The sequence below is a fragment of the Cryptomeria japonica genome, chromosome 1, assembly GCF_030272615.1.
Source record: "Cryptomeria japonica chromosome 1, Sugi_1.0, whole genome shotgun sequence".
Classification (NCBI taxonomy): domain Eukaryota; kingdom Viridiplantae; phylum Streptophyta; class Pinopsida; order Cupressales; family Cupressaceae; genus Cryptomeria; species Cryptomeria japonica.
This window is the reverse complement of record NC_081405.1, coordinates 200342798-200355422: the sequence shown is the minus strand read 5'-3', so window position 1 is coordinate 200355422 and position 12625 is coordinate 200342798. Positions and strand designations below refer to the sequence as shown.

The window sequence follows — 12625 nt, the reverse complement described above, 5'->3', positions numbered from 1 at the left end:
TGTTTGTAACCCTTCGGGAACTTTCCCGGAGCCCAAATTTATGGCCAAGTCTGTCATTGTTGTAGATATGCAAATTTGGTATTGTTCTTTATATGTGTGAATTCCAGTTGGAGTTCAGCTTGTCTGTCATTTCGGAGGTGAAAGATCCTCCCTACTTGGCATCCACATTTTCGGTGGGAGTTCCTCACCCTATTCTGCTTCTGTCCGGACTCTGTGTAATCTGTTGTAAGATCATTATCAATATAATTTCTCTTGCATGTGTGAATCCTCAGATTATTTCTTCTGGCAAGTGCGAATCTTCATCTAGGTCCCTTGTGCCTGAAATATTAATATTTCATCCTATTACCCTTCTCCTGTGCAATACCGAACTGTCTAAGTTTGGAGGACTCCGGGTGGGAATCGACGATCACTCTTACCGTACGGCCCAACATCTCCAACCGTACGATCAGAGTTATGCATACCGTACGGCTGCACCACCCTCAATGTACGACTGGCACAAACATTCTCTACGGCCTGCACCAACATCACTGTACGAAAGGCACAAACACCCCATACGGCCTGCTCCATCCTCAACGTACGGCTGACCCAAACACCACCGTACGACTAGTGACAACCTCCTATACGTTTGGCACCGTACGCCTCTTAGTTGTTTTCGCATCTGGCAGGGGGTTTGTGCGCTGACTAGTTCAAGTACATCACATCCTTGCAACTAGTGATGACATATGGGCCACTCCAGATAGCATCAAATTTGGAGTGTCGCCCAGCTTTGGCTTTGTCTGCATCCCACTTGAGAACTAGATCTCCCTCTTTGAAGACCCTATTAGTTGCCTTTTTGTCAAAAACTTTCTTGACCTGCTCTTGATGAGTCTCAAGTGTATGCACAGCCTGACTTCTAACCTCCTCTAGCTCCATCAGCTTAGCCAGCCTTATTGTCATGGCATCATTGTCTGTCAATTCCAGCTGATCTACTAGTTCAAGAGAGGGTAACTCTAGGGAAGTTGGGAGTCTTGCTTCCTTCCCATATACTAGCATGAAAGGGGAGTTACCAATCGCCCTCTTGGGTGTGATCCTGTCAGCCCATAAGGCTGTCCTCAACTTAGTATGCCATGCCCTCTGATTGTCTTCAATTTTCCTTTTAATTATTCTGATGAGGTTCTTGTTGGAAGATTCAACTAAGCCATTACCCTGAGGGTAATAGTTGGATGATGTCTTCAAGTATACACCATGCTTAATTGCCCAAGAACCGATTTGGGTCCCAACAAATGCTCTGGCATTGTCTGATATGATGGTGGAGGGGACATCGAATCTTGCCACAATTCCCTCAAGGAATTCTAACACTGAGGCCTCAGTGGCATCCCTCAATGCAACTGCCTTTGTCCACCTAGTGAAGTAATCTGTCGCAGCCAAGATCCACTTATGGCCAGCACTAGAAGGTGGGTTTATCATGCCAATGAAGTCTAAACCCCATTGGGCGAACGGTTGATTTGCTTGGATGGGGTGAAGAGGTAGGGCAGCTAGTCTTTGCTTCCTAGAGAAGAGAGCACGTTTCTTGCAATTCTTCACCCATCTATGTGAGTCACTGAATAAGGATGGCTAGTAATAATCGGTCCTCATTATTTTGATAGCCGTAGTCCTTGCAGAGAAGTGGCCCCCTGAAGAGCCATCATGAAATTCTTCTAACAATTTGCTGACTTGGTTTTGCTCGATACATCTGAGTAAGACTCCATTGGAGTCTTTTCAAAAAACAGTGCCATTCACTAAGACATAGGGAATGGACTGCAACCTGAAATGCCTTCTTTTGGTCCTGTCCAAACCTTGGGGGTATCTGCCTTCCATTAAGATGAGACAAACCCTCTTCTCACTGATGTTGAAAGCCATGTCCATTGCTCTTTGGAACGTGGCACTTGCATTGGTTAGCCTAAAGGGCATTTTACAATAAGCATAGGTACCCCACTTAGTAGTAAATGCAGTCTTGTATTGGTCTGATTCTTCGACCAAGATCTGGTTGTAGCCTGAATACCCATCCAAGAATGAAAATCTTTTAGAACCATTGACCTTTCGGAGAATCTGCTCCATAGAGGGAAGGGGGCAATGATCCTTGAGGGAGGCTCTATTGAGGTCCCTAAAGTCTACACATAGTCTGATTTCCCCATTCCTCTTTCTTACAGGGACAAGGTTGGCCACCCAGGAGGAGTGCTTGATAGGGAAGATAATATTAGCTTCTATGAGCTTGGTCAATGCCTTCCTCATTAGTGGCTCAATCTTGGGGTTTATTGGCCTTTTCTTTTGTCTAACTAGCTTTGCATCCGGGTTTAGCTCTATAGTATGCTGGGCTAAGCTAGGGTCAAAACTCTTCAAGTCCTCATAGGTCCATGCAACTATGTCATCTTATTTTTGGCAAAGCTCAACAAAGGCCTCTTGCTCGGTTGAGGAACACACCTTGCCCAAGTTTAAGGACCTACCCTCAGCAACAACAACTGGCTTGTAATCACCCCTCTTTGCAGCCAAGTCCACCTTTTTCTTCAATTGATCATCCGAGTTGAAAATGCCTTCCAAGGTAACTAGACCTTTAGGCAACTTGTTGGAGTTGAGTTGCATGATTTGATCTCAATACTGGTCTTGCAGCTTAGATTGATTTTTAGCAAAAAATTTTGCTTCATTTTGCAAGAAGTTGACGATCTGCTGATCGCTTCCGAACACTTGGCAATTTACTTGATTGTCTGGGATAGCAGGCCTCACAACAAGCCTGATGTGTTGCTCCTTCTCACTTACAACATGCATGTCGAATTGAGCACCGACCACTGCAAGCCTATCAACATGCTTGTTCTGACCTCTAGGAATGTTCTGGATATTGAAGCCCTCAAATCCTTCAATCAAACCCCAAATCCCGTGTTTGTATGATTTGAGTAGGTTGTTTTTTACTACACTTTGGGCTCGGATGTGGTTAACAACCAACTCACTATCTCCAAATACTTGCAAAGATCTGATCTTTTTGCTTTGTGCAAGTTGGAGACCTTGGATCATGGCTTCATACTTAGGGACATTGTTGGTGCAACCAAATTGAAACCTAAAAGAGAAGAAATTTTTTTCCTGCTTAGGAGAAACAAGCATCACACCGACACCTGCATTGATCTTGTTTCTTGAACCATCAAAAAACATGCTCCATAACCCCTTTGGGTCTGCTTGTGTCTTGATGAGGTTAGAGATAGGAGTATCCTCTTCATGGATACAATAGGTGCCAAGCCCAGTCTCTTCAGTCTCAGCTAATGGATCAAACCGAAAAGCATTGGCCCATTCGTCCAACAAGCAATCAAGAACCTCTTGCAAAAGAGTGGCAGGCTCACGGATAGTACACTCTTCCCCTTCTTCATGCAAGATGCAATTCATGTTTATAGGGCTGGGGGTGTAGGGCTCAATGTGGTTTTGGGCAATGGGCTCTGCCCTTATGGTGATCTTGGTACCATATCTTGTTTGAAATAGCATGTGGGACCAATCAGAAGATAGGTACCCACTTATCTTGGCGGTGAAGTCTCTAGACATGCAGATGGAAAAGAAGGCAGGGAGGTCAATGATTGATACGCCTTGCAAGACAGTGCAACCAGGGCATGCATGCAAGGTTAACTTCAAATTTTTGACAACCCCTATTGTCTTAATAGAAGTGCTATCTAATTGGACCACCCCTTTGGTCACAGGTTTGTATTCTATGCCAAGAAGAGCAGCTACCTTCTTATGCATTACTGAGCTACTAGCGCCTGAATCTATCATGTAGTTGTCAACCAAGTTATCTCCTATGATTAAGGAGAGATAGAAGGGGGGAGGCTTGCTGATCTTGCTTGAATCATCCTCCTCCTTGGGTTGCACCAAACTAGTGGAGACTGCCTTTCTGCTGACTGCTGCCTCATCACTTGACTGATTGATGTCCTTCAGTGCCTCTTTAAGCAAATCCCTTTGACATGGGATCGAAAGGGCCTCCCACATATTAACATTGAGGTTGGCCTTCTTCATCTGATCAACTATGTTGAAAGGAACACCTGTTGACTTTAGAGGCCCCTTTGAGGCTACAAGATCTACCTTTGCTCTTTGGACAACTTGGGCCTCCTCATGCCTCTTCTTCACTTGTATGGTACTCTGACTTGTATCATGGGCGGCTGCATTGGGAGTTGGAGCTTTGATTGATGTCGAAGGTGAGGTAGCCTCCATGGCTCTCTTCTTTGACCTCGTATACTGCAGCATAGACTCACCATTTGTTTGGTTCAAACCACATAATTCTGCCTCCTGCCAATTGACAAAGGTAGAATCCCCTTGCAAGCAAGCCTGAGTGCCAACACTAGGTTGGTTTGGGTCATATTGCTGGCCAAAAGTGCTCGGCTCATCCTGCACCACTAAGGTTTGGACAAACCCTCCATTTTGGCATGCACCTTGGTTGTGTGGCTGATTGCATGGTTGACACCAATCCTGCTCTTGGGCGAGGTTATTTTGCATTGGAACTATCGCCTTTGAGTTGCTTGCAACTGTGGGGTTCACACTATTCAAAGGCTTGGCGTTGCTCCATTGGTTTTGCCCTTGAAAGGGTGGCCTATTCTGCTGATAGTTCTGATTTTATGCTTGATAAGGTCTGCTATGTTGGGCTTGCTGCCTCTTTAGTGTCACCAACTCATTGCTAAAGTTTTGCAATAGAGCCTTGACCTCATGGAGCTCATTGGAGGATGTAGAGGGTGTGGATGATTGTCCTGCGGGTGCCATGGGGATAGGAGCCAAGGTGGGTTGTTGGGTAGGAGCTTCTGGGAAGAGAGGCATTGGAGGCCTTCGAGCTATCTTCCTAGCCCGAATTAAACAATTTTCTGCTCTTATGGCTATGTCATATGTACTCGGTAGAGAGGCTCCACCAATTGATTGTACCATGACAGCTATTGCGCTGTTGAGAGCTCTAAGATAATACAAGAAGGCATGATTTGGAGACGGCTTCACTAGAGCAGGAATTCTATTCCATGTCTTATGGAATCTGAAATTGAAATTTCCCATGAACTTGTGAGGTGCCCTCTTGATCGTAGTCAATTGCTCCACAAGTGATAGGTGATCACTTTTGTCTTCGAAATGGTTGCACAACCTCTCCCCCAATTCATCCCAATTGTGAATGGAGCTATACGACAACCCTCTATACAACTCCAAAGCTTTGCCTTTCAAAGATGTGGCTAAGACTTTGACAACAACATCATCCTGAGTGATATTATAGACGGAACAGATGTTTGCAATGTCTTGAATGTGCTCAATGGGGGTAGTAGTTGTTTCACCAGTGAAGTATGGTATACTCTTCAACGCAGCCACTGGTATATCATTCCATTGAGTCAAAATAAGGGGACTCCCCCCATTGAAGGTAACAAAAACTTGATTTCTTGCCATGTGAAACAATGGTCTATTAATATGAGTGGTGGGAGCCCTTGATAGTAACAGTCTTGAAAATGGAGGGGTAGAATGAGACCCAGGGAATGGAGTGCTTACAACCCTGACTTCCCTAACTTGTGATAATGAAGGTCTACCTCTCTGCCTTCTAGAGCCTGACGATGAGAGTTCTTCGAACTGGAAACTACCTCTAGAAGACGGCCTTGTATGAATTCTGGGCATGAATTCCGGAGCTGCAACAAGTCGTGAGCAAGCAGTGGACTTGTTGAGTAGAGACCTCAGAACCTCGGAGTTTCGGGGTTCTGGACTTGAGCACCTCAGAACTTGGGGGTTCCGGACCTCCGGAGTTGCGCACTTTGGAAACTTGGTGTTTCGAGGTTCCAGACTTGTGAGAGCTGCGATGACTTGGGAACCTGAAGGTTTCGAGGTCCCAGAGTTATGAACTTCGCGTGAACAAGAACTGGACCTTGAGCAGAGTCGCCAAGTGCTTGAAAGGTGATTGCCTCTAAAGGCTGAAACACTAAGAATTAGCTCTGAATCCTTAGCATGTATGTGGAACTAAGTCCCACCGGGTGTGCCAAAAACTATTATCACAAAAGCTCGCACCTTCGCTGAGCTATCAATTCAGCAACCTTGTGAAACATGGAAACAACCCTGAAGTGTGGGACCTTGCGGAAGGGGGTTGAATCTTCGGAGAAGGCTGATTTCCTTCTCAGCCCAGGTGTAGGTGTTAAACCAAGTTAACACTTCAAAACTAACTCCTAGGCCTATCTTAACAAATTACAAAGGTAAAGGGAAGAGAGAAATGCTTAAAACAAAAGGAGGTGATGCACCAAGATAAGAGATTGTTCCTCTCCCCACTCGAAATGGCACAAGGAATCAACTGAAATACCCAAGAGATGCACAAACTTCAGTTGCATGAGTGACCCAAATGTATGTATGGAGGTTAGAATTCGCTAAGTGTCAAGAGGGGAGAAGGATTCCCACAAGTCACACTCAGAAAAACAAGTTAACACAACATATATGGAGAGAAGAGCCACAAAACATGGACCTATGATGAAGGTAAGGAAACATACACAACATGCATAAGTTGAAGGAAGGCAAGAATGAAATTTCAATTCATTCAAACGCCAAAGGCCAAATTTACAGTTGTAGAAATGCAAAAATAATTACAAGTCTTCAAGAGAAGAGCATAGGAAAGTTCAAGGCAGCAGGGAGAGAACCCTTTACAATGAGGCTTAACAACCTTTATATAGAAAAATGGTTACAAGAGTGATCATGACCCCTGTATGTCAGTTTGGGAGTGCAGGGAAGTGCATGCACTTGACTTTTGTACATGAAAGCAACCAAGCCATACCCACAAAAGGCAACCTTGAGAAGGTGGATTGACATGACATAAGGCACCACAACAAGCATGGCCCCGTACCTCCCCTAATGGAAATCATGCCAAAAACATTAAATGCACCCCTGTGGCTCCACAAAAGAAGGTGCATAAGTCACAAAAGCTGTCGGAGCATTTAAAGGTTTGAGTGTTGATCACACCATCTAGAAGTGTCGCCAGTCGGAAAGAAGTCCGGGGACTTCGGAAACTTGGGTTCCCGAAGTGGGGAAGACGGGGTTCCGTGAAGGAGAAAAGAGAGCAGCAGGGAATTTCGGAACCTCGGGGTTCCGGAGTTCCGGAGAACTTAAAAAAAAAGGGCCAAGGAAGGAGCTTTGGAACCTCGGGGTTCCGAGAAGGAGAAGGGAAGCGAAGGAAGAGAACTCCGAAACCTCAGGGTTCCGGAGTTTCGGAGGAAGAAATGAAGAAAGGCTAGGAGGGAACCTTGGAAATCCGGAGGCAAGGGAAAGGAACTTCAGAACCTGGGGGTTCCGGAGTTCTGGGGAACTTAGGAGGAGGCAAGGAAAAGGCAGAACTGAGCAAAGAAACTTCGAAACCTCGGTGTTTCGGAGTCCCTAGGAAGGAGAAGGGAAAGGAACCTCGGGGTTTTGGGGAACGGAAGAGAAGGGAAAAGAAAGAGAGGAACTTCGAAAACTCGGGTTTCCGGAGTTCCTTGAAAAGAAGGGAGAGGCAGCAAAGGCAAGGAACTTCGGAACCTCGGGGTTTCGGAGTTCCGGGGAAGAAAACAAAGAGGGAATTTCGGAACCTCGGGATTCCGGAGAAGAAAAACAAGAGGGAACTTTGGAACCTCGAGATTCCAGAGTTTCGGAGAAGAAAAACAAGAGGGAACTTTGGAACTTCGGGGTTCCGGAGTTTCGGAGAAGGAAGTCAGGAGAAGGCAAAGGGAAAGAACCTCGGAACCTCGGGGTTCCGGGGAAGGAAAAAAAGGCCAAGGGAGGAACCTCCTCCGGACAAGGCAACACTTCACACTTCATGATCCTTCTGCTTTCTGGGGAAGGAAAAAAAGGCCAAGGGAGGAACCTCCTCCGGACAAGGCAACACTTCGGACTTCATGATCCTTCTGCATTCTCCTTGATCAACTAGGGCAGTGTTGGTCCATGGACTGTATCTCTGATCGGTTCTTACTGATGGACCAAGGGTGTCATAAAATGACAACAGTGCCTTTGGATATGCCAGATATGTACCTTGGGCGCATCTAGATGCTCGGGTACATACCCTGGGCATATCTAAGCGTACCCCTTGGCAAACCCACACCCAAATGTACTCGGTAACTTGTTATAATTAGGTTCTCAAATTCAATTAACTTTACAAATGTATTGTTGTTCTCGCTAGTGAAAATATTTGCCATCGGAATCAATCATTTAAATTAGAAGTGTAGCATTTTTATTTATGTAGTTTCTGGCACATTCAACATCAACTTTAGGTTTCAGAGTGGTCAACAATTTTGCTGATAGTTTCAATACCCTGGTAGAGAAACTGGAAAAATCTCAGCAGAAAGGGACTGTGGTGGATGTTGAAGCCTTGGATAAGATGAAGGGGCAGGAGGAGGATAAAGGACCATGCAAGCGTACTAGAGCCAATCTGAAGAGATTTGCGGAACAACCCTCACAAGACATCCTGTACTCGAAGAAGATTGCCATCAGTATGTTTCAATTGGAAGCTGAAGCCGCCGAGGCTCTTAAAAATTTGAACTAGGCTGTTTAGGTTTTTTGCTGTTGTGTTTTTTGTTTGATGTTTTGCTGCCGGTTTACTGGTTTTTATCTCTTTGGCAGCTTAATGTAACAAGGGTTTCAGGTCCCTTCAAAACCTGTTTGAACCTTAATTAAAAACATCAACTTTAGGTTTGAGAAATCTTCAGCCATCTTCTATAGTGGTAGAGCAGAATCCACTTCTTTATGCGAATTTAAGTTAACACATAAATTTTTGTGAGGTAATTTGTAATCAATAATGATTGTTTGAGAATGCCTTACCATACGAAGCCGATATATCTTTTCACTTTTCTTGTTAATATTACTTGTAATTAGGAAATTGTTTTACAACAACTTAACTTAATCATTAGGGGAGCTAAAATGATTTCGTGGTAAAGGGAAGAAGAGTTAGCCTAGCCTGTATAAGGAAAGTATAAACTAGTTTTTCTCATATAAATGCTCATAATAAACAAGACATCCCGGGCAATAACTTCTCCAAGTAAAATGTTACCTTGGTTTGTATGCCATACCAGTTGCCATAAGCAAATTGATATCAGCTTTGGCCTCCCTTGAGCAGAGTTGCATAATTTTTTTGAGCATCAATCCTGATCTCCCTGATGCAAGGGGTTACTCCTGGAAATTTTTGTGTTGATGCAAGGGGTTACTCCTGGAATTTTTTGTTTTTGTGATTTAAAAGTACAGTTTATTTGCCAAATAAATGAGTTTTATACTGGGTCCCTCAAACAAGAAAAGAATACCAAATGAAGTTGAAATCACCATCTTCATTAAGACAAGTGATTTGAAGACGGTCATCAAACACAACCAATCTAACAAGAGTTCTAACAAATGGGTAGTACCTACAAAGAGGCAGGAAAAAACAAAAAATATAACTAAACAAGATAGATCTTTTACCTTTCAACTTGTTTCTCCTCTAATAGCTAGAAACTAAGCAAAAAACAAACACTAGAGCAACAATATAATGTTTAGAAGTAAGTTATTTGATCCTCTTCAGGTAGTCGTGCCAGTTCATGAGACATTCCCTCAGGCTTAGCAACCAAAACAACATCCCTGAGTTCTAGGTCTCTCAATAAGAGATGCCCTCAAGGGGCACACAGGGATGGTGCTTGTGCCTCCTTGACACATTTTATGCTGAATCTCACCACTCCTTTGCTTGAGCCTTGCTGATTCCATTTACTTGCCTGCCTTGTGATTCTCTTCTGCAATCCTCTGCTCTGATTATGGTTGTACAACCCACTTGATACATTTAGCTATCTGTGCTTTCCAATAATCAACCTCTTCCTTGGTAGGATACCTCTGCATCAAATGTAGTGTATATGGGTTTCTATAGCACAAGGGCACTTTCTATGTGAATTTAAGATGTTAGCACCTCATCCTTGGATGCCATGTCTAGGGTTCAATATGGAAATATGAGTGGGATTTTTGAAGTTGAGGCATTCCCCTAAAATTTCAGTCCTGTTAATCTAAAACCCCAGTAACACTAGGAAACCAGACAGAACAAAGAGTAGAAACTAGTGTAGGATGGAAGTGGTCAGAGGCTAAGGGGATGTTATCATCAGCCCTTATAGTGATCTTGGCATGTAGAGGCTGATGTCTACAGATTTTCATCAAGTTCTATGAGTGGAACTCAATGACAAGGTTGTATGATTTAAATTGAATTATATTTCCAAGGCATTATGCATAGTTCTAAGTTGCCCCATGCAAGGGGTAAGGAGCTAGTTAAAAGTGTAAGACAGTTTGCCCATAGTTAGCTAACATGTCTGCCACTTATTAACCTCTATGTAGCAATATTGACAGAAATTACTCTTAAATGTATTAGATATTGTCATCCTTTATTTGAGATTTGATCAATTTTTCAATTTTGATCAAAGCCCTTTCGCATGGCTCTGATAATTATTTGAGAATCTCTTTTGGATTTTAGGTTGGTGCTATCAAGAGATTCAGATAATTTAGTCTCCACTTCTACAACTTTCTCCGTATTATTTACTCCTTAGGGCAAGTTAATGGAGAAAGTTCTAGTGGAAGTTCCTTGGTCATCTCTTATGATACCACTTACTCCAGCTTTACCTAGGCCTCCTATAGAGGTGCGATAGAAGTTCTTTATGAGAACCCAGATGTAGAGGAATTATTGAGATTAGTTTTAACTTCACATCAGTTCTGAAAAAGTCATTACCAAGCAGAAGTTAACCCTTCTGAAGAGAAGAATGCTACAAAGGCTCCAGCTTGACAAAAGGAGTTATAACCAGCCACTGATTTATCTTCTATATAATTTTGACAATTGGCACTTTAGATGGATATTGATTCCTAAGTAATTATTATATTATATAAATATCCTTGTGGTAAAGATAACATCTTTAATTTAAATTTATTGTACATCAGAAGTTGTAATGGCAGGAGATCAAACAGTTCAAAGGACAATCAATTTTGATGGCATTTTTTTTTTCGGCTTTTTTTTACAGGCCATAGAAACACTCTGTTGCTTATTTGTACTGATATTTATTTTATCTTGTTTCAATGTTGGTTAGGTCTCTCCTACAGGCTGGGCCGAGGGGGAATGCAAGGGCAAAGCAGGCTGGTTTCCATCAAATTATGTTGAGAAACGAGAGCGTGTTCTAGCCAGCAAAATGGCTGAAGTATTCTGATTTCTTCTGATTGTGTGTTGGTTGTTACACCAGTGTTTTAGGCCATCGATTAAATTCATTATTTACAAGAGCCTTTGAGTATACCTTTAGAATGTTGTGGTGAGGTTCTCTTTTTCGACAGCAGATTATTACTAGTCATGAATTTTTCATGAGGACAGTATATGTTAAGGCATCTACTGCTTGTAGTTCTGGAAGATAAATCAATGTGTAGGTTACTTGAAATTGGCACTTATGTTTTGCCATATGATCTTACGTTAGTTCTCCTCTAGTTGAAATTCAGTATTTAGAGTGACTGATCTCTAAATATAGTTTTGTAATTTGTCTAACTAAAACATTGTATCATTGTCAATAAACAAATTGAGTCGTCAATTTTGGCACAGCGTTCTTTTTCCATGAATGCTACTTCTATGTAATCTCAAAGTTGCACTCGCTATGCTAGAATGAGGAGGAGACAATTCCACTTTATTTCTAACATAAATGGCATTGATAATGCTTTATCAGCATTTAATAGTTAAAAGGGAGGGGCCACACCATCTTCCAGTGATCAAGACAAAATCAATCCTCAGAATGGGGATTAATCCAGGTTTTTGCTGTCAAATTTGTAACATTTGAGAAACATATGTTTACAAAATTTAATTGACTCAGTTTATTGAGTGAGCCTGCTTCTAGACATTGAGCAAGTCACTTGGAGACCCATATATCCAAAACACCTTTGATAAAGCATGACAAAACTTTTCATCTTAGTGCTTTCCACCCATGTTAAGAGCTTAAGATTGATGTTACAAAAATACTTATTTGAGTCATATTTTATTGCATTTAATTGAACTCTATTTTCCATTTATGTTGAGCATTATATGCGTCTCCATATGCTCTTTGATTTTTTGTGATCCTTATTCCTGTCACATTTGGGTACCAACCTTTGGTTGGGAAGTCAAAGCGTTTGCGATTATGCTTTTTTATCTAGATCTTTGGCTTGTCAACATGCATTTTTCTTGCACGTATTTAAGAAATATACAATCTTCTGGCCCTCCAAAGACTTGAAGCTCGAGGGAACTGGCTACGCAGCATGAAGAATGCCCCTACTTCCCCTATTGAATAGACCTCCCTATCCTCTGCCATCTTTGACAACTCTTGTTGTACGGAGACCTGGGGAAACGATGGACTTGCTGTGCTTGCCGTTGCCGCCAGTCCTCTGTTTTCTGCCATGTTTTCTCCGAAAGGGTAGGAGGATTGCTGCCATAGGAGGGAGGAGGAGGCAGGCATGGGACCCCGCAGCCCCGTGGGGCTGAGGGCCCCCCTCCCAATCCCTTGCAGGGTGGGGTTACTAAACCCCGCGGGGGATTGGGAAGGGGGCCCTCAGCCCCATGGGGCTGCGGGGTCCTGACCTTTATTTATTTTTAAATTAAACTTACCAATGTAGGGGATTTATATTTATAATTAAATTTAAATAAATAAAATAAAATATAATATAAAACTTA

At 42.8% G+C, this 12625-nt stretch overlaps 1 protein-coding gene across 2 annotated transcripts in view; it reads left to right on the top strand.

Moving 5' to 3' along the window:
• Positions 1-11612, top strand: part of LOC131070137 (SH3 domain-containing protein 2) — a 135043-nt gene extending 123431 nt beyond the window's left edge. For both annotated transcript variants that reach the window (XM_058005675.2, XM_058005676.2), the window contains exon 11: positions 11031-11612. In XM_058005675.2, coding sequence (XP_057861658.1) covers positions 11031-11147 — 117 coding nt within the window. In that variant the 3' untranslated portion in view covers positions 11148-11612. The remainder of the gene's footprint in view (positions 1-11030) is intronic.
• Positions 11613-12625: the final 1013 nt, after the last annotated feature.